The sequence below is a fragment of the Manacus candei genome, unplaced genomic scaffold (assembly GCF_025592945.1).
Source record: "Manacus candei isolate 608988 ecotype Guabito, Panama unplaced genomic scaffold, ASM2559294v1 h1tg000086l, whole genome shotgun sequence".
NCBI classification, from domain to species: domain Eukaryota; kingdom Metazoa; phylum Chordata; class Aves; order Passeriformes; family Pipridae; genus Manacus; species Manacus candei.
In genome coordinates, this window is record NW_026138134.1 from 5,745,696 (window position 1) to 5,767,346 (window position 21,651).

Here is a 21,651-nt window from a genome sequence, read left to right on the forward strand (position 1 = left end):
GGGACCACTCCCAATTGAACCGGGGTGTGAATTTTGACAAAGGTACTTACAAGCCTTCCCTGAAGCCATCGATCAGTGCTTGAAAAAGGGGTTTGTTGTGGGGGATGGTCTGCAGGATGTTCCCATCTGCAGTGACGTAGCCGATGGCCCACTGCCCCAGGCGGGTGCAGCTCAGCCGGAAAATGTAACTGAGGAAGGGGAAAGAAACTTCAGCTTGCAGCAAACAGAGGAGACTCCATGTCAAGCAGGCAGCCTTTGGGCCTGGCTGTCTCCAGACAGCAAATAAAAATCAGGAATAACTTGATGATTTATACCAGCTTTTCTCAACTGACCCCCAGGCAGATCAAAGGGGAACTTTGTAATGTGATACGAGGGGAGAAAAGCATCCAGGTGACATTAAACCCAGAGCAGGACAAGTTAACATCCTTAAAATCAGTTGTTTGACATTAACTTAAAAAAACCCAACAAACACCAAAACCCACAAGCAGACTAGGCAAGGTTTCCATTTCTAAAAGCAGCACAGAAGTGACCATATAACCCCCAGAAATGCCCCCATGGCCCTTCCTGCCCAGCCAGAAGTGTCAGCTCAGCAGGGGCAGTGATCAGTGGTGTCAGTGAGAACCATCCAAAACACTGAGCACGAACCTGCCAGGTTTGTGAATGAATTTCTGCAGCCTGGCCTTCACCTCATCATAGGTCAGGAATGCCATATAACCAGGGTGAGTCACTGCCAGGCTGTTCCAGTTCCTGAGCAAGGACGACCACGGCTGTGGGAGCAACACAGAAGGAGATTACCCACTCACTCCTGAGAGGTGTCAACACACACAGCAACCCTTCACCAAAGGGGTCAGTTCTTCAGTTGTAGGAATGGGCTTTGTCTTCCACCACAAATCCAGCAGAGGAACCAAAACATCCATTCCCATGCAGCACGGAGCATTTGGGTTCTTCTCTTGTTGGTGATAAAACCATTTCTCTTGTTGGACAAAACCATCACCTAAGACAGACCTTGATTAAAACTCCTTTAATAAATACTAAGGGAGAAGGCCCTGAGGTCCCAGCTCAGGAACAGCTATCAACTGGGCTGCTTCTGCAGAGACAGTGACTCATTCCTGAGACAGGGATAAAGTCAAGGGTTTAATGAGGTGATGCACAGCACCAGAAACCACGGAGTAAGTCTGATCTCCAACACTTCCTAAATGGCCTCAGGACAGTGACCTCTTCTCTTTGTCTCAGTTTCACTGTCTGTAACTTGTGACTGCTCCTCAACCACCCAACCTCACCGGGGTGTGGCAAGGATTGCTGGCTAGTCTGAGATCTGAATAAATAACACACGTGTTAAATATCCCTTAAAATAATACCCCAAAAGTCACAATAACAATTTGAAAGCTCTCAACCTTAAGAAGGACTTGGGTGTGTAAATCTCATCCCATTTTTCTGAATTTTTTAACTTGCCCACAAGAAGGTACCAGCACTGCCTAAGAACTTTGCATCTCTTGGAATCTGCAGCAACTCTTGACTTGTTCTCTATGTACAATAGCTGGAAAAAGTACTGAATGAGATCAGCTACATTGCAACACCAAACATGGGAATTTTTCATCTAGACATATCTTAATTACAACCCACCCTATCACATGGGAAAAGGCAAGTCAGAGCCAAAGAAGTAAGTGATTGTTCTTCTAAATACCCAATTGTACCATCAGAAGCTGCATTTTTTAATTTAGCACTATTAAAGACTCTGGGTTAGAATTTTGCCTCCTATTAATATCACTTCAGTGAGATTTCACCCAACACAGACGTGGCCACAACATCCTGGCTGTGTCAGTTCAAAAGAGAGGAAGCCCAAATTTCCATGCTAATGTTCCATCCTGAACAACCTCCCTCCCCCATATGGAAAATAAATCTGACAAGGAAGAGAAAGACAAGGGAAGACAAGAGTGATAAACTAAGCTTCACATTTCCTGGCTTGCAGGAGATGTGTCAGAACTCCAGGCTCAAAGTGACCTTTGAAAGGGAAAACCTGATTCATGGCAGGATACTGAATGTGCAGTATATATTTAGATAATTTTTTTCTTCTACAACCATGAATATCACACACTTTTACTGCAACATGGGATCCTAAGTATTACTAAAGCTGTTTAAGGGATGAAGGGCAAGACAACCAAATCCCATGCAGTATAAACAATGTCATTTTAGTGCATAAAACAGGTTGGGGAAAAAAAAAGAGTTTAACCTGAAGCACTGAGACAGTTCTTACCTGAAAAAGTCGTGTGAAGATATCAAATTCAAACACTGAAATGTAGTCATTGCAGGTCAGGTCAATGGTTGACTTGAGGGCCATGGCTTCCAGCCCTGAGCTGATGGGATGCACCTCGTGCAAGGCCTGGCGGAAGCTCTTCCAAGGAACGATGGTCCTGGGAAAAACCAACGTTGGGATGTGTCTGAAAACCACCCCCATGGACACACCTAGACATTCTTTTGGTGAGTATCCAGCTCAGGAGGTTTATTTATTCATGTCACACAAGCAGAGATTTCTTGGTGCTGCAGGAAATCAGCAGCCAAAGGAACTTCAGGTGATTTTCGCTGCACGTGCAAAATTTTGGAGTCAGAAGTCCAGCCCTGCTTCCTCCTTTCCCTTTTCCCACCACAGCATCACTTGATAATAATTTCACAGTGCTGCAGCTGGTAGAGAAGGAGTTAACAGTAGGTCTTATAGCAGAGGTCTAGGTGGTTTTAAAAAAAAAGAAGAAAAGCTCCAAACAATTCTCTAAAGAAGGATTAACTGGAGAAGTGAGATAATCAGAAGCCAAAGCAGAGGCTCCTGTTTAAAGGAATATTTTCCTTCTTTTAATATATCAAGTGGAATAGAAACATAGAAAGAAGATGCCTCACTTCAGACAACTCTTATTCATGAGTAAATACATTATGGTTTTTTGTTCTGACAGCTACTAATTAAACTCTTTAGGTGAAGTACCTCAGTTCCCTTAGTTTGAAAGCAGTACCAAATCTGTTAATTTAAATCCTCAAATGTTGCTGTGAACACCTCTGTGGTTCATTCAGTCAGTGTTTTATTAGATACAAAAGCTAAAGCTGACATTTCAACAGTTTTCACACAAATCCACACTGCACTTCACTTTCTCCTTCACCTCATCAAAGCCATTCTGCAAACAGAAGTTCAGGAAAAAAGGTGACCAAGTGCTTGGAAACACTAATTGGAGGGAAGATGAAAAGAAAGGATAACTAATATTTGGGAGCATGGTAACTTTTGGAAGAAGAAAGCAGATTATTTTGTATGGTAACTTTTGGAAGAAGAAAGTAGATTATTTTGCATAGTTTGTGGAGCTTACTTACAAGTTAAGGAATTAAATCAAGGAGAGGAAGATTTAAGCTGAATAATCAAGGGAAACTCTGTGATAGTAAGTGGGAAAAGTGGGGAAAGAGTCATCATTTAAAACCAGACAGGACAAAAATCTGGGAAATGTAATGTGGGAACGACCCCTTATCTCACCCCAGAGAGGAACCAAATGACCAGCAGGTCTCTCCCATTGTTCATTTTAACCTGACAAAGCCCTTCCTCAATGTCAAACCAGAATTCAGAAAAGCACATTGTGCTGTGTGCAAATTGTTCCCACATCCATATTTTTAAGCACAGTTAGAAACTTACTTTTCCCCAAAAGCCTTCCTCCAGAACTCTGCAGCATCTGCCTTGGTGATCCGGAACGTGTCTCCCTGGAAGAGGCCACTTGGGAAGATCCCTTTGAGCTCTGCCAGCATGTGGCTGAAGATCAGGGACAGCTTTGTCAGGTTCCGCCTGCAAAGGACCACAAACCCAAACATTTCTTTCAAAAAGGGGCAGTTTATCACTCTGAACACAGCAGAAACAGTATTTATTGCGGTTCAAGAATGATCCCAGCATGGAAAATTTCTTACTTGGGACCACCTCCCAAGTGTTCCCCCAGCATTCAGAACATCCAACACATGGGACTTATCAGCAGAGTTTGTAAAGACATTTTCCACAATGCCAAACTCTGCAGAATGTCTTTAAGGAGGGCAGGTTATCTCCAAGGCAGAAACCCTCCCGTGGAAATACAGTCACCAAAAATGTGCAAAGCCAGTATTCAGACCTCACCCTGTTAAGTATTGAAGACAAAAACCCATCAGACTCCCTTGCTCTTGGGTTTGAAAATGAAACTACTACTGCCTTGGACCACCACTGTCTTGGGCAAAATAAAACTACTTGCCCAAAATAAAACTACTTGCCCAAAATAAAACTACTACTGTCTTTGCTGCCCAGCAAATTTGGGTACAGTCAGCCAAGCCCATGATTTCTGACCCTGAACAAGTGCATGGTTTAAACAAAACACTGAACACTGCAGGAAGCCAAGGAATATTCCTGTGTCCACTTGTTTATCCCTTCTGCCCGAGAGCCTTCTGGCTTAGCTGAGCTTCAGGAAGTGTCTGCACTCAGCTCAGCACATCAGTTCAGAGAGAAGTTAAGAGCTTCCTGAGGCTTAAGGATGGCTAAACAAAGGATTTCACACACACACACATGGAAGGGCTCGGTTTCCAAAAACATTTCTGACAGCTGAACACTTTGAATTCTCAAGGTTATCGTAGTTTTTTACAAATATTCAGCCTTAGCTGTAGGCAAATAACAGGCAAAACACAGGAAGTGAACATAAAGAGCAGCAAATTGCAGAACACTTTATGTCAGTTACAAGCTTTTACAGCAACTGGTTACCAAGCCTGTGCTAAAAGCACAAATATTTACTTTCCTTTATTTTAACAAGTTACATATTTGTAAATTTATACAGACCAAATAAATGCCTGCAATTGGAGTGAACGTTTTTACTGGCACAGCGAAGTTTACTGACGATTGTAGTTTATTTTTAGTAACATCAGAACTGTCCTTATCTCCACTGCTTCAACTGAAGTGAGTGTGCTCCCAGAAAAGGGTGAGATGTTCAAAGGAGAGCAGAGATTCCCAAATATTTTCAGCCACGGATTTCCATGTTTCTTACAGACTGTGATGGCCTTTTTTTCAAACTTTTAGCTAACAGGGTAATCAACACAAATGCTGTCACCAAGAGCTGCACCAGAGCTGTGCCAAGCACAGTTTGGGAAGCACTAAATCCCAGTGCTGGGAATTCAAACACCTGGCATGACATGCACTGCTGAAAATGGTACCCAGGGACCACATCAGTCAGCTCTTCTCAGAGTGTGCAACCAGCTGAAGGCAACACCTGTGCCAGCTTCAGAGAAGTTTCTGTTCCGTGGGTATGCCCGAAGGCAGAGCAGGGCTGAGGTGGGATTTCACAGCCCTCAGGGCTTTCCCACATGCAGGCAGAGCACTCAGATCGTTATTGGCAGAGTTAATGAATCAAGTGAAAGCTTAAAAAGCCAAATGTTTTTCCACTGTGTACAGTAAGCAGCTATTTTACTGAGGAGCACCTGCAGTTCCAGTGTGGAGGCATTAGTCCTTTGGCACACAAAGTTAACTGAGAATTGGTTCTGTAACAACCCCAGAGCCTGTTGAGCTGCAGTTAATGCCTGTAAAATCCTGCTGCCTTAACACTGACAAGGTCCCAGAGATTTGGGGAACCAAAACCAGCATGAAGCAAGAGGGTTCCTTCGGTTCCCCCGTGCTGGCTCCCCAAGGCTGTGGGCTGAGCAGGACTGCTCCTCCATCCTCCCTCCTCTGCTGGGCTTCTGCTACTTCCTTCCTGCTTCAGGACTGCCTTTGCTCCACACATCTCTGTGGAACAGGAGAGGATGAGCAGACACTTCCATTTGCCCCCCAAGGCCACCCCCAGCTGGGCTTTCTGCTGCTGTTGCCTCCCCCTGACCCAGGGGGAATTTTTCTTCCCCATCTTCCTGGATTTTTCCACCATACAGCCTCAGTGTTGCAAAACCACTAAGGGCAGAGGATGGTTTAATCAGCCTTGTCTCCCTCATTTCAATTAATTCACATTACAAAGCCCCACAGCACCTAATGTGCTTCATGACTAAATGCCTTTTCACCTCAAGGCCATGTTAACGTGGCACTGCCATTTCTGCCACTGCCAGCTACCATTTTTTCTCATTTCCTTCCAGTATTTCTCACCCCCTTCACAGCCAAGCAGCTGCCACGGGATAATTTTGTTCCTCCTGATTTAGTCACAATATTGTGCTCACTTGCCATAATTTGACGTGCACACACTGCTGTGTCTGTGAAGTTGGTTCTGCTGGAGGAATGCTACAAACAGGGCTGTGCAGAGGAATTCAGAGCTGGAACACAAGACAACCAACCTCAAAATGCTTCCCTTCTCTGTAATTAAAGTGCTTATTTCTTATTCTTACACACTTACGTTGAGGTGACAGGGTCAGCTCCCACTAGAGGTAAGTGCAAGCTTCAGTATTTATGAAAAAACAAACCACAAACCCAAAAACCACAGGTTTTTTTCCTGTAACTACCTTACATCTTTACAATTTTCTAGTGTGAAGATTTAAGAGCTAGAAAAAAAATGAGTTAAAAAACCCACCCCAACAGTTCTTAACGACTCTGCAACAAGCAAAATGCACCTTTGGAAACCACAAAGGAGTGGGGTTCTCACATCACACGTGTTTTTCAGATGAACTGTGCACCAGGGCACGAGCAGCTCAACCCCATTTCAGCAGATGGTTTGATGTGCCTGGTTTCCAAAAAAAAAAAAAAAAGAATAACTCTGGCTCCTATCACACTCCCACATCAGCAACAAGTTTTCTGCGTGTTCCTCGTGTTCAGACAAACCTCCAGTTAATGTTTATAAGCACCCAGTGGAAATTGAGGTGATCCCAAGATGTCTTTTGTGACTCTGAGGCAGTTTCAGTGTCCTCCACACGCAGCAATCAGATTTAAAAATAGAAACAGCGGAACTACTTTCAACAAAACTTGCAACACAGGAAGTGAATGAAATTCCACTTAACTATTACTGGCTCAACAGAAGGCACTTTGCAGAGCTCTGCTCTGTAACACTCACAGGATTGCCTCAGGACAACTGAGAGAGCAGGCTAACTTTAAATTAATTGCCTGTACTGTAGAATTTGAGACCATCAGCTAATTCCTTTCAGTGCCTTGGATATTACAGGACAGAAAGCTTCGGGTATTACAGGGCAGAAATATCACACAAATACACGTTTCCTCACACCCTTCTGAATCCTGACATTTTCCAGCTAGCATATATATATATTTAAACACCTTGAGGTCTGTGAGCAGGGCTTGGCAACGAGTTCAAAGTGTCACAGAAACCACCCCAAAAACTCTGGCACACCCGTATTTTTATGCAAGTGGCTGTGACTGATCTGAAGCAGAAAGGACAAGAGGCCACTGTGCTGACCAGGAGGACCAAACCTACTGACCTTTAAAGGATCTGGCCTTGTTATTCTAGGCACAAATATTTTTAACAAGCTACATTTCTTTCAGTGCTAAGAAGCTAAAAAAAATAAATCCACTTTTGAAATTTAAATATTATAGAAAACTCTTTAAAGAGAAGAATACATTTGCTATGATTAATGGTCTTTAAAAAGTTCAACATAGAGGATTGATAAGATAAAGGATAGACCTCTCAGGTAACAGATTAATTCTTTTATTAATTCTTTTACCAAATTCAAGGGACTACACAGCAAACTCACTGTTCAGGACACTCCTCATTATACTTATATTTGGGCTCTCTGCACTGGGATCAAAATTTATACTTCAGGGGCTATTTGCTATAGTTAAAGAGGAAAACAGAGCACAAAAGCCCTGTTTCCAAATCAAGGAAGACTCCAAATCTCAAGCTTAACCTTCAGCCACTTCAAAACTGTGCTGGGTATGAAGGGGGAATGGCCTTAAACTGATGGAGGGCAGGCTCAGATCAGATATTAAGAAGTTGAAATCCAAAACCACAAATCCAAAAGGCATCTCAGCCCTTAACACACAAGCCAAACACCCAAGAGACACGATCCAGTTGCCAAGTAGCAGCAACAGATTTTTGCCAACATCAAAAAAAAAAAAAATCTATCCACATTTCAAATGATAATCACTACAAGCTAACTAATGTGCTTGCAATTCCACCCACAGCAGCAAGTCCACAGAGTTAGTCTTCCATAAAACTCTACAATTTTATAGGCTCTGAGAGCAAAGAAGAATAAAAACCTTACTTCCTTATTATGCAATAATCTGAAAGCTTACATTTGTCCATAAATTGATTTTCAAGGCTAGACAGAAAGAAAACTGTAATAAATGCAAGCTTAGATCCAATTATGCTAAGTGTTACTTAAGTTCCAAAACTATCACCTAAACTGCAATTTAAAGCCAAATTAAAAAGAAATAATTCACATTCCTCTCTCCAACAACATTTACATGATAATGAATTTCTTCTTGGGTAATAAGCAGTTAGTTAGTGTTCATATGCTGCAGCCTGGCAAGGAAACCTTTCTTGTGGGCAGCTTTGGAGCCTGTTCTTTTCTTTAAGATGTTCTAATTTAAATGCAGATGTAGACTTCACACTAGTGGGTTTTGTTTAAAAAAAAAGTCTTGCTGTATTAGAAGGAAGTGGCAGAAAGAGGACTCGCACGCACCATTTGAGTCCCACATTTCACACTATATCTTCTCTTCCCTGGGCAGGAATGTGTGCAAGAGCTCTAAAATATGAGATTAGAGCACCAACTCCCCCTCCCCAAGAGACTTTTTCAGGTTCATGTTTTAGCACAAGTGTTTTCCAACTTTTTCCTCTTTAAATTCCAACCTTTTTTTTTTCTTTCTTCCCCAAGTCATTCTTCATGCACTTCCTTCCCCTTCAGAGATATGTATGGTCATTTCCAGTAGACATTAAATACTGGTGGCTTTTTCCTGTGCAAATTAGTAAGTCTTTGGAGCTGGAGAAGCAAATTAAATCCTGCTGAGCCAGCATCCCGTAAGGCTGTTGTCAAAAGAACAACAATTAAATATGGAGCAGCTTCCCAAAGCTTTACTTCACCTCCCTATTCTATGGAAAGGGTTTATGATATTCCCTGACACGATTGTTTTGTTAACTGGGTTTGTTAACAGTTTGTTTCCCGAAACTGAACCAGAAAAATAACTTGTGCTATTCCTTAAACACCCAGCTCACATCCTGAGTAATTCTTTCTCCTCAGCCCTCCACCTCCCATAACTGTGTTCTGATATGGAAACATTTGAGTGGTTGGATTTTACATAGAAAATAAACTCTCAGAATTTTCCCCCCTTAACAGGCTGTTTTAAAATAATTAGTATATTTGATTCTTTAGTGAAAAACAGACTCTTCAGCCTAATTCATCCTTTCCCAGGTCACAGACAATCCCACTGATCAACAAGCTATTTTTCAGCGCTGCCATGCCAGGTATAATCCATTTACACAACTGCAAAACCACTGGTGCAATAAGTAATTTATGTAGTGGGGGAAGCTGACGAATGGCAGCTCCTCTGTGCAAGCAAGAGGGCTGAGAAATAAAAGCTTTCTGCAACAGAAAGGAAAAAAAATAGTCCAAGGCAACCCCTGAGCCTCCAGATGAAACCAAAATCGAGAGCTCAGGCATGGTCAGAGCAGTGGTATCAGCGTGGATGGCACTGCCAAGCAATGGAACCATCACACTGCAGGGAAAGAATACATATGTTTAACCAGATTTTTGTTATTACCACTAGTTAAAAAGTAAACTCAAGAAATTCATCATATTTACCGGTTCAGAGAAGTCATTGGAGTATTTACCACTGGATAAAAAAGGAACCACAGCTCTGGAAATATGTATAGCCCCAAGAATTCCTGCTAATTACTGCACTCAGCCAACCAATTATTGGATGACTTGCCTTTACATGGGACAAAATATCCAAAAGTATTAACTCTGGAAATGCTATTTGATTCCAAGACCAAAGCCTGCAGGTGTTACTGGCAGCTGTCAAAACTCAGAGGAGCAACACAGTTATCTCCACAAAAATCCACAAAAGTCACCAAGTCCAATTTGATCCACTTGCTAAAATTCAGTATTTAAACAGTAACTAGGAGCTGCTACTTGTACTTATTAGTCAGGAAGTGCACACACACGGAGCTTTAAAAGCACCCTCAGCAGCATTAATTTTTAAACAGATATGGAAGTGAGCTAAAGCAGAATTTAAACAGCATCTTGAAAGCTCTCCTAATAAAACAAGAGAGTTCTCTTCACAAAAATCGCAGCAGGAGCTCACTCGAGAGAGGAACAACTATGGTTAATTTATATATACACAGAAAAAAACCCCTCTACATCAAACCCACAGCTCTCCAGAGCCAGAAAAGCCACTGCAGAGCTAAGAAAAGAAAGGAAGGCATTGAGTGTTCCAGCGCTGGCCGGGTGCTGTTACCACAGAGGAGGTGACAGGGACAGCCACGTTCATCTGAACAGCCCAAACCTGGAGGGAGAAACTCCCCTGCTTTTGGGAGCACAGCCAGGGCTCCCAGCAGCCTTTCCAAACCCTGCTCACAGCACTTAGAGAATCACAGAATCAGCTGGGTTGGAAGGGACCTCCGAGATCATCCAGTCCAACCCTTGATCCAACCCCGCTGTGGTTCCCAGCCCATGGCACTGATGCCACATCCAGTCTTGTCTTAAAAACCTCCAGGGATGGAGAATCCACCACTTCCCTGGGCAGCCCATTCCAATGGCTGAGCACCCTCTCTGGAAAGAAATTCTTTCTAATCTCCAACCTAACCCTCCCCTGGCACAGCTGAAGACCCAGCCCTATTGCCTGGGAAAAGAGACCAACCCCCCCCCGGCTCCCCGCTCCTGTCAGGGAGTTGCAGAGAGTGAGGAGGTCTCCCCTGAGCCTCCTCTTCTCCAGGCTGAGCCCCCCCAGCTCCCTCAGCCTCTCCTCACAGCACTTGTGCTCCAGTCCCTTCCCCAGCCTCGTTGCTCTCCTCTGGACCTGCTCTAGCCCCTCCATGTCCTTCCTGAGCTGAGGGCCCAGAACTGGACACAGCACTCCAGGGGTGGCCTCACCAGCGCTGAGTCCAGGGGTAGAATCACTTCCCTGGCCCTGTTGGCCACCCTGTTCCTGAGCCAGGCCAGGATCCATTGGCCTTCTTGGCCACCTGGGCACACTCTGGCTCCTGTTCAGCTTCCTGTCCATCCAAACCCCCAGGTCCCTCTCTGCCTGGCTGCTCTCCAGCCACTCTGTCCCCAGCCTGAAGCACTGCTCTCTTCTGCTCCTCTGCTGCAGCCTGGGAGGAGAACAAACCCCTCCATGCCCTCTCTTTTCAAACCCGCCTTGAAATGCTCAGGACATGACTTATTTTGTACTTCTGCATTTGAAAGCCCAAGGAACATCCTTATTATGCTCCTTCACGTGCCCTGAACACAAGCACAACACTGCACCAAACATCTTGCAGCTCTTCACTCAGAAAGCAGCACCAGCACCTCCAAGACCTGGTGAATCTCCCCAGCTCTGCTCCAATTCTGCCTCACAGCACACTGGAGAACCCCTAAAAATGTCTGCTCTTTGTGTATTTACCTCTCAGTTTGGAAATAATAAGAATAGAGGGTTGATGCTCAAGTGATGAAGACAATTCTGGTCCTAAAATCTAAGAGAGGTTTCATTTTTCATTACTGGTCTGTTTGCTGGGAGCAAACACCTGCACAGCTTCCACACTGCTTATGCAAATGTCAAAACAGTGCATTTGCTCTGCATCAAGAGACGTTTGGGGGAGGAAAATAAGAGCACACACAACAGGAGGCAAAATGAATGCTAAGTCTGGAAGGCAGGAAGAAAGAAGCTTCAAGAACAACAGGGAAAAAAGGGTCACAAAAAGTCAAGACAACGTAATCATTAAAGTCCTCTTCTCAAAACACTGCAGATTAACAGCCATAAACTTCCATGAAATCAAGAGAAAATCACATTTTTTACATATACAATATATATACACACACACATATATACACACTGACATGAGCCCATTCCCCATGAACACCAGATTCAGGTTATATTTGTTTGCTTTGCAGACTCCTGACAATCCTCCCACACTTGGAATATTTGAATTCATTAATTCTTACAAAAATTAGTGGTTTTCTTCCACTCCTAGCAAGGTGAGAAAATTTAAGTTTCTTCACCTCAAATTATTATATACATTTTAAATCTATAAGTGCAGTTATAGAAAAAATGAATGTAACTCAATTTCAGATATAACAAACAGCACTAAAGTGATCAGGTTCCATGAGCTCATCCAACCAGGAAAGTCTGACACTGGAAGTGCAGCATTTAACAAAATTCCCCAAACCCAAAAGGCACATTCTTTGTGCAAATCTCTTTTGGGCTGGTACACAGCTCATATGCACTGACTGCTGTAACCTCCTTCTTTTCCATGACAAATGAAAGAACTGAGAAGGTTCCCATGCTCCTGACCAGGAAAAGGCTCTCTGGCATTACCCATTTAGGACAAAACAGCAACTGCTGCTTCCTGGGCTGACTGGAGGAGCAAAGGAAGATGCAGTGAGAGCAATCAGGATGTGATGCTGTTTTTATGCCTGTGTTTACAAGTCTCACCACAGTTCCTTCCCTGGTAAGCTGTTTACTCATAAATGGGACAATTAGCAATCCCCCAGGGACTCCCATCCCTGCTGTGAGAACACCAGCCCACACTGCAATCCTCTGTCTGACTTCACATCTGTCAATCTGCATTTCCCTCCCTCCCTTTACTCAATTAGTTGGAATACAAACCAACTAGGATGATAAACTCTCTGGAATTGTTTCTCTCTGCTTCTCTTTGGAACTGGAGGTAGGATTTTGGCTTTGGGACTGACACAGCCATCATTTACCCATCAGATGTTCCAGATTCGTGGCAGGCAGATCACAATACACACACACACAGAGGCAGCAACAATCCAGAAAGAAACTTTTCATTTCTTAATTCATTCTTCCACGCAGTGGGTAACAATTCAAACAGCATTAGCAATGCCTTCTGGAGACACTATCACAGGCTTTGCTTGGAGCTCAACATGACAGAATATGCTACACAGAGTTCAATATTAAACCAGAAACATGTGCCAGCACTTCTCCCCCCTCCAGTAATTCAAGCAAGCAGTTGCCAGGGCGTTAACCACATTCTCCCCAGGGCAATTATGTTCAGCCACTGGGTGGTTTTTACTCTTTTTTTCCACCTTTTTTTTTTTTAATTCAGCATCTACTTCTATTCAGCATCTACTTCAAAATCCTGAAATGAGTTTAGAGTTACAAATGTATGCCTTGTATATCTCTGTCTGTCAGACCTGCTGCCAACAGCCACACAAATGTGTAAGGTTAACCTTCTCCAGAGCTTTATCCTAATCTTAAATCATCTCTTCTTTCCGTAATGCTGGATGAAGAAACACTTTTCCTACAGTGCAGTGCTCATTAAATTCAAATTTTTTTGTTCAAGAGAGCCTTATATTCAGATGCAACTGCAGTTTCTACCTCCACCTATCCTTTCCAGTAAGTGCTGTTCACCTTGAAGACGTCCCTTGATCTCAGCTCTGCCTTTGTACAAAAGGAAAGACGAGGTGACAAGTGATCTCCCTTAAATATGAAGCATCCAACCTATTTAGTTTCTACAAGGAATTTTTGGAACCATTTCTCTGCATTACCTAGGCTGGGAGTTCTCCTCATACATCCTCTCCTTCCCTTCCTTGAAGAGGCTGATGGTCTGCTTGGTTTTCTTCATCAGGTTCTCCATGAACACCCGGAAATACTCGTTCTCCCCCAGGGTCTCCATCTTGCCCTCGTAGCGGGACAGGATGGTCCTCAGGTGCTGGTAGGTGTCAGGTAGCAGGTCCAGGATGTAGGGTGGGCTGTTCTTCAGGGCCAGCTTGGGGTTCTGACACAAACGCACCACCTGTGCTCAGGGGAGAAAACACCCTTTTGAAATCAGGAGCTTAAACACAGTTCAGCGTCAAAAGTCTGAAATGTTCGCTCTCAAACCGCGTTTCTTGGTCAAGTCCAGACAGAATCACGGAATCATTTGGGTTGGAAAAGGCCTCCAAGACCACCCAGGCCAACTTGTGACCCATCAGCCCCTTGTCCCCCAGCCCAGAGCACTGAGTGCCACGGCCAGTCCTTCCTTGGACACCTCCAGGGATGGGGACTCCAAACCTCCCTGGGCAGCCCCTTCCAGTGTTTGACAACTCCTTCCTTGAAGAAATTCCTCCTGACGTCCAACCTGACCCTCCCTTGGCACAAATTGAGCCCGTTTCCTCTCATCCTGTCCCTTGTTCTCTGGGAGCAGAGCCCAGTTTCCCCCTGGCTACAACCTCCTTTCAGGTAGTTTTAGAGGGTAATAAGGTCTCCCCTGAGCCTCCTTTTCTCCAGGCTATTTTCTCTAGACAGTCAGCCCAGTCACCATAGAAGACTCCAATTTCTGGACTGAAGAGCCTCTGGACTGATGAAACTCATGACAATAAATTTCTGTGGCAGGGGAGGATAAAGGAAGCCACTTCACCCCCTGTCACAGCCCAAATTTTCCATTGCCTAAACTGAGAGAATAATAGGCAGAGCTGATGGCAAAGCAGCAAACTGAAAAATTAAGCAGTGCACTTTCAGTTATAAAAAGGGCTGAAATTAGAGTTGTGAGGTCAGTTTTAGATCAAGCTTATAAGAACCAGCAGCTGGGATAGTTTTAGTGGCTCACACTTCTATGTTCCATGATTTACAGTAAACTTGGGAGGAAGCACAGCCCAAATTGTAGTTACAGTTTCCTATTCTTTGCTATAATGAATGTTAAACAGGTCTAAACTCAGGACACTGCCAGGTATGAGGGAATTGCAGGTATCAAACAACACAAAACTGAAGTGCAGCAGACAGGAAAAGGCAAAAGAATAATTTAACATCCTTTTGCAGCACATCATTTCCACAAAACCTTGTGAAACCTTCAAGAGGAATTGAGCAGTTCCCTACAGCGGATATTTAAATACCTACTTCACTTAAACACTGATGGTAAACAGTCAGTTCTTCTGAAGCAGCGTTTTAGCATTTAACTGTGTGTGCAAAAAGCAACCTGGTGAAGTGACATCTCCAATTCTACCTGACTTGCAGCAGTGCCCCTATCAAGAGCTGACTGAGAAAGGTTCCATTTCAGCCCAGAGAAAGGCACACAGTGTACCAAAAACTCCAACAGGAAAAAAAATCAAACTGCCATTGAAAAAAGCCTCTGCAAGAATACATGGGGGAAAAAACAAACCACCAAACTTTCCCCTCCATTTTGCAGAGGCTGCCAAGGATTAGGAGGTCTAGATAAGGAGATGGATGGCCAGACAGCTGACTGAGTCAATTGATGCTGATGCCTCAACTGCTGCTTCCTTGGAGCCTGTGAACATTGTACAATGAACCATATCAACAAATTGAGTCAACACATTTGTCCCCTGGAAAAAAAAAATAGTAGTTTCACTCTGCAGCATGAATAGGTTCTAAATATGCTCCTCAGACACAGCTGAGTTGTGCTCTGGGGTAGCAAAACCTTTTTCTTCAGCAGAAATTGTTTATTCCACAGTGGGTTTAAAACCTTAACAAACACAGTCAGCTCTTAGGAGGAAGCCACATTAAGCAAGCAAACAAGTCAGAGTATGCACTTCCCTCAGCCATCTGAGAGAGCAGTTTGGCTGCTACCCTTTGAAAATACCCAGCTCTGGAAGCAGCAAACCCGCTGTACTTCAGTCATGTAACGGGCTTTGATACCAATCAGAGCAGTTTCCCCACAGCAGAAGCAAGTTCTGCAAACTGCTCCTTCTCAGAGCCCCCAGCAAACACTTCCCGAGAAGCGACTCGCAGAGATCCCTCCAACAGTTAACAGAGAGGTCAAAACTGCTGCTATTTTATTATCAAATCAGCTCCTTTATTTACCAAGCAGAGCAGAATTAGCTAAGATAAGCAGCTGAACAATGCTGCACGACTGGGAACTGCTGCCTCTTGAGCAAACTTGGTGGTTTTATAACACAGCAGCACCAAAAGCAGTCGCGTTGTGCTTCTTTCTCTAAGTGTGCACTTGCAGCATCGTGACAGAGCCCAAAGGAATGTTCCCAGCCCTGGGAACAGCTGCCCCTCAGCAGCCATCCAGCCTTCCACAGGGACCAGCAACGTGGAAGGAAATGGAGCAAAAAGCAGCAAATATTTTCTACTAGGTGTGATGGCAGCAAAGAGAAGCAATCCCTGCTTTTAAATTATCAGCCCAACGCATCCAAGTTTGCCTGGCTTATGCTTTGTTCTCTCAGGAGCAAGCCTTTTTGGGTTTTTAGACGTGCCAATAAAGCACTGCAAGCTTAGCATTAACATTCTAAGAGGTGTAGCCTTTTCAAACCCTAAAATTGAAATTATCCGCTCAATTTTCCAAACTCGAGAGCAGAAAATAATCAAAAAAAAAAACCAAACAGTTTCCCTAACTCAGTTTTGAAGAAAGAATCTTCAAAACAGGGGGAAAAACAATCAACAATCTCATCTAGGTCTTGGAGGCCTGGAATTGAATGTTTCCCTTCAAGAACCTGCAGTCCCAGGCCTGACAAGCATCCAGGTGCTGCTGTCCCAGGTAAGATTTTCCCTTCCACGCAGTTCTGAAAATTTGTTTTTCCCTTCTTTTAACAGCTGAATGACCGACTTGACTGAAATCACACCTCATTTCAGCTTAAGCCAACAGCAGAACAAAACCTACTCAAACATCTCTTATCTCCTGCTGAATTTGTGTCTGGCCTCTCTTCCACTTCCAGTGAAGGTGACCTGCAGTGGCACTTCTCTATAGCAGTTCTAGGAACTGAATGGCATCAGAAAGCTGTTTAGAGAAGCTTTATCTCCGAGTTCCTCTTCCTCCTCCGTGTATTCTGTCATTCCTCTGCTCCCTCCCTTCCACCTCATGACTAACCCACCTATCCCTCAAATTCCACCCACAGCAACCAACTCCAGTGGGCTGCACTTAATCACTGCTCTGCAGAGAAGTGCATAAATACCACCTCATTCAGCTGAAGGTGAACATCCACAGGGATGGAAAGGGCTATTTTATGTCCATGGGGCCACGTGGAGCTGTGGGAGGAATGGTTAGAGCTGAGAAAAAAAATCAGGACTTCAAATGAAAGAATCTGAAAGACATAAAATATGTCAGGCAGCTTATGGAGAACATTACAGGGGAAATATTTGGACAAGAATCAACTTGCATAGGAAATTCATCAGTCACATCCCAGAGCAGAGATGCACAAATGCTTTGACAACCCCAGCTAATTATGCAGGCTGACAAACGAGGCCGTGAGTGCAGTGTACACACACAGACACAGCACGCAGCTCTGCAAGGCACAAACATCATCTATTAAACATGCACACCAGGGGGGTTTTATATCTGCACCTGTAATTCCAGAAATCTAACCCATTTGCAACACCTTCCATTCACTTAGCCCTTCTCACCACGAGCTTTACTGGGAATTTGCTACCCCACTAAAAAGAGTTTGAATTCAGAGGTGTTCTCCTGAGCGTGCCTAAGTACAGCTGTGGTCTAACTGAAATCTGAAAGGCTTTCCACAGCCAAATCTTTCCTCCTGTACAAATCACACCGAACAACTAACTCTTTAAGACTTTAAGCCTCCATCTAAGGGCTTTTGGAGGCTGCCTACGAGTAAAACTGGAGTCAGTGCACGTTTAAAAGAGGTTTAACTTGTGACAAATACAGCAGCAGCCTTTTCTGTCAGTGGAGAGGGGACAACAACAACAACAAAGCTCTGAAGCCGTGAAATATCCCCCCCAAAATCCCACTGCCTTTCAAAATGCCAAGGCAATCAGCTGGTTTTTTTCAGGCCCACTTTTTCCTCTGAACAGGTTATGAGGTCAAAGACAGGTTGACATTCATACCCATATATTCTGTATATGAAGATGTGCATTCTCACAAGTTGCATGTGCAAGTTAGACCTCTTCAGGACCCTGTTTCCATGCTCAAACTCCCTTTCCCACATTAGCACTTGTGCTTGCCCTCAATGGCACTTTCTCAAAAGGCTTTTTTTCCTCATCCCAGTCTCGCTGTAGGTGATCAAAGCTCATCACAGGCACAGCAAGGCACAACCATAAACCCTGTCTTTTGTGGAGCCAGCCAACACAAAGTGATCTCTTGGCATGAATATAATTTCATACAGCCTTTAAAGAAGTCATTTGCTCTGCCTGCTTTTAGCACTTACTGCAGGAGGCTCAGACACTGCATGGATAAACAATGCAGGGAGAAGAGAGGGAAAGGAGGAAATGCATAAGCCTGCAGGGCAACTGGATGAGGGATCCCATCAGCCCTGCCTGCTGGGAAGAAGGTGCCCAGGTGACACTCCTCAAGGACTGTGGGTGAGCCTTACTCTGAACCCAGTGCCATAAAACACACTGCAATGTGTCAAGCCCAGCCTTGATCTCAGGGCTGCACAGCAACATCAGAGGATCAGCCAAAATCCTGCGAAAAATGTCACATTTTTGTTTCATGCCCACTTCTGTGCGCCCACACTCACTCACTGGGCCATTCCCTGAGATCTCCCCAGGGTTTCCTAAAACACTGGATTTACCAGCACACCTAGCCAGGCCAGGGAACCAAATGCCACATCCCCTCACACCACCAGGCCAAAAGGTCTGGTGTCCTGCCCCCGGCAACAGCCACTTCCTGGCGTTTTAAAAGGAGGAGGAGGAGGGGAGAGGCTTAATGACCCCAGAGAGCTGTGCCCCTCCTAAAGGTGTGGGACTGGAAAGAAAGGCCTTTCCCATTCCCACACCACAAGTTGTTCGTTGTTTATGTTACATTTCGTGCTCCTTTTGTCTGTGTAACTATGTGTATTTATTGTAGAGGGTTTGTTTCATGTTTTGCTTCCCAGTTTTAAGGGAAAGGTTTTGCCCTGAGCTCAGCAACGTGTCCCTGTCCATTCAGAAAAGAACAGCCTGACCTGCCCCAAAGCAGGTGCTCAGCTCCACCACCCAGGCTCTGTCACAGGCCCAGGCTCACCTTCCAACCAGCAAATCCCGGGATTTCTCCCTTGTGCAGTTACACACAGGCAGGACCTGCTGCTGACACCACCTGCAGCTCCCCACCAGGTCCTACCCATTCCCAGCACCACCAGTGCCCAGCCCAGCACCTACAGGATTATCATGGGATACCCTGAGGTGGAAAAGACCCATGAGGAGCACCCAGTCCAACCCGTGGCCCTGCACAGGACACCCCAACAATCCCACCCTGTGCCTGAGATCGCTGTCCAAACACTCCTGGAGCTCTGGCAGCCCCGGGGAAGCACAAACCCCAGATCCCCTTGAGCAGGTCTGCATCCCCCAACCCAAATCACCCTCTCTTCCTCCAACCTGTTCCCCCCACAGCCCACCCTTGCAGAGTTGCTGATCTCCTTTCCACCTTGGCATCCCACTCCCATCCTGCCTCTGGGATGTCCTCCACTCCTCACCTCTCCATCAGCTCCCACATGGAATCGTGGAATGGTTTGGCTTGGAAGGGACCCTAAAGCTCATCTCTACCCGCTGCCATGGGTAGGGGCACCTTCCACTAGACCAGGTTGCACCAAACCAAGTCCAGCCTGGTTTTAAACACTTCCAGGGATGGGGCAGCCACAACTTCTCTGGTAAAGCCATTCCAGGGCCTCTCCACCCTCGCAGTGAGGAATTTCTTCCCAATACCCCGTTTAAACCTCCCCTCTGTCAGTGCGAACCACTCCCTGTGTCCTGTCACCCCATGCTCCTACATCCTTCCCCCCCAAAGCGCTGCACCCCGCTCTGTGCCCGCACACCTCTGACCCCCCAGATCCCCCCTCCCAGCCCCAAACCCCTCTCTCCCCGAACTCCAGGCTCATCCCAGACCCCCGAGCCCCAGCTTTACCCCACGCCATCTCACCCCCCTCCCACCTTATCCATGAGCTTCCAGCACTTCTCCACCATCTTCTTGTCCACGGCGCCGGGCTGGTGCGGCCCGAGGTGGTGGTGGTGCGGCTGGAACGCGTCCTTCATCAGCCCGATCAGCCCGCCGGGGCCTTTCTTCAGCGGCGCCGACATGGGGGACACCCGCACCCGGCCCCCCGTGCCGGGGGGGCCCGTCCGGCACGGCGGCCGCGGCCCTGCAGGGGCCGGTGCGGAGGGCGCTGGGGCCGGGCCGGGCCGGGCAGGGCGGCGGCGGCGGCCGTGGGCGGTGGCGGCGCCCGGTTCCCGCCGAGGCCCCGCCCTCCTCCCCGCCGCCGATTGGCTGATCTCCCCCCCGCGCGCCCGGGAACGCCCCCTGGGCTGGGGAGGAGCGGGCGGTGATTGGTTGGGAAAAAGGGAGCATGCGCGACGCGGCGGGCTGAGGGCGGCGCGGCCGCCATGGTTGGTGAGGGCGGGGCGGGGCGGGGCGCGGTCGCCATGGCAACGCGGGGGCCGCGCCGGTCCCGCTGCCCCCCCCGGGATGGAGCTTTCGCATCCCTTCCCTTCCCGGTTGCGAAACAGGGGCGCTTCCCCTTTCTCCAGAGGCCGCCTTCCCTTTTCTAAGAACGCGCTCGGACGCGGGGAAGAGGGATGTGCCCGGGGGGGGGCGGGAGAGGGACCAGCCGCGGGGAGCTGAACCGGCATCCCCATGGGATGGGATGGGATGGGATGGGATGGGATGGGATGGGATGGGATGGGATGGGATGGGAACAGGGGCAGAGGAAAGCAGAGCCCACCAGGGGCTGCATCGCTGTCACCGGCATCCCCATGGGATGGGATGGAATGGGACGGGACGGGATAGGATGGGGTGGGATGGGATGGGACAGGATGGGAACAGGGGCAGGGGAAGGCAGAGCCCACACGGGGATTCGTCCCTGACATCAGCATCCCACGGGAGCAGGAGCAGGGTACTGAGAGCAACAAGAGGAACAGGGAGAGAAAAGAGGAGCAGGGAGAGAAAAGGGGTTCAGGGACAGAAGAGGGGACCAGGGAGTGAAAAGGGGAGCGGGAAGTAGGTTTGTCAGAGCTCTCAACACCAAACTCTCAAAAAATTACAACACAGGCTCGAAAGTTGGTTCAGTTCTGTTTCTTTGCTGCCTTCAGATCCTCTTTTCATCTCCTCTTCCAGGCACAAGGGCTCATCCTCCGTGAAAAACCTGCTGCGGTTGGTGCCATGCGGCCTCAGCCTCACCACAGGGGCTGAGAGAGGGGAAGGGGCCAAGGGAAACAGCAAGTGCTGCAGTTTGGGGAGCACAGGCCCCCTAAACTCAGGCCTGGAGCTTGGGCATACAACAAGGGAGCCTGGCATGGATCGGTTATAAAACCCTCTGTCTTTTATTTCATTGCCTTTGGTAAAGCTCGGTAAAATATTTCTGGGACAGGCAACTCCTTGTCTGGCTTTAATTACCTGGGCAAATTTTCCTAAGGATTATATTGACCTCAAATATGTCAACGTTTGTTGAGGCCGTGTTCCTGAGGCTTTTCCCATTAGGTGCTAATGGATTCTGGCTAATAGTCAAGCCGGATTGACCACCAGCGGGTGCCCTGGCCAGCTCCAGGATACCACAAGTACCTGGGGAAGAGAGCTGGGGAGGGCAACACCAGCTTTGTTAGAGCCAAATTACAAAAATCACCATGGCTCCGAGCCAAAGAGATCAGGGAACATGCTTGAGCAATTGCATTCCTGACTATCTCCTTCTCTGGGCATGATTCACTTCCAAGTCAGGGCTGTGAGACTTCAAGCAAAGGTT

General features: G+C 46.4%; 1 protein-coding gene across 1 annotated transcript in view; it reads right to left on the reverse strand.

Annotated features, from left to right (window-relative positions):
* Positions 1-20,134, reverse strand: part of CBL (Cbl proto-oncogene) — a 33,530-nt gene extending 13,396 nt beyond the window's left edge. Inside the window, exons 1-6 of the mRNA XM_051812224.1 lie at positions 19,850-20,134; positions 13,600-13,847; positions 3,662-3,808; positions 2,255-2,411; positions 646-767; positions 51-188 (exon numbers count right to left, since the gene is read on the reverse strand). Of these exons, the coding sequence (XP_051668184.1) occupies positions 51-188; positions 646-767; positions 2,255-2,411; positions 3,662-3,808; positions 13,600-13,847; positions 19,850-19,996 (959 nt within the window). The 5' untranslated portion in view covers positions 19,997-20,134. The remainder of the gene's footprint in view (positions 1-50; positions 189-645; positions 768-2,254; positions 2,412-3,661; positions 3,809-13,599; positions 13,848-19,849) is intronic.
* Between the last annotated feature and the right edge of the window lie 1,517 nt (positions 20,135-21,651).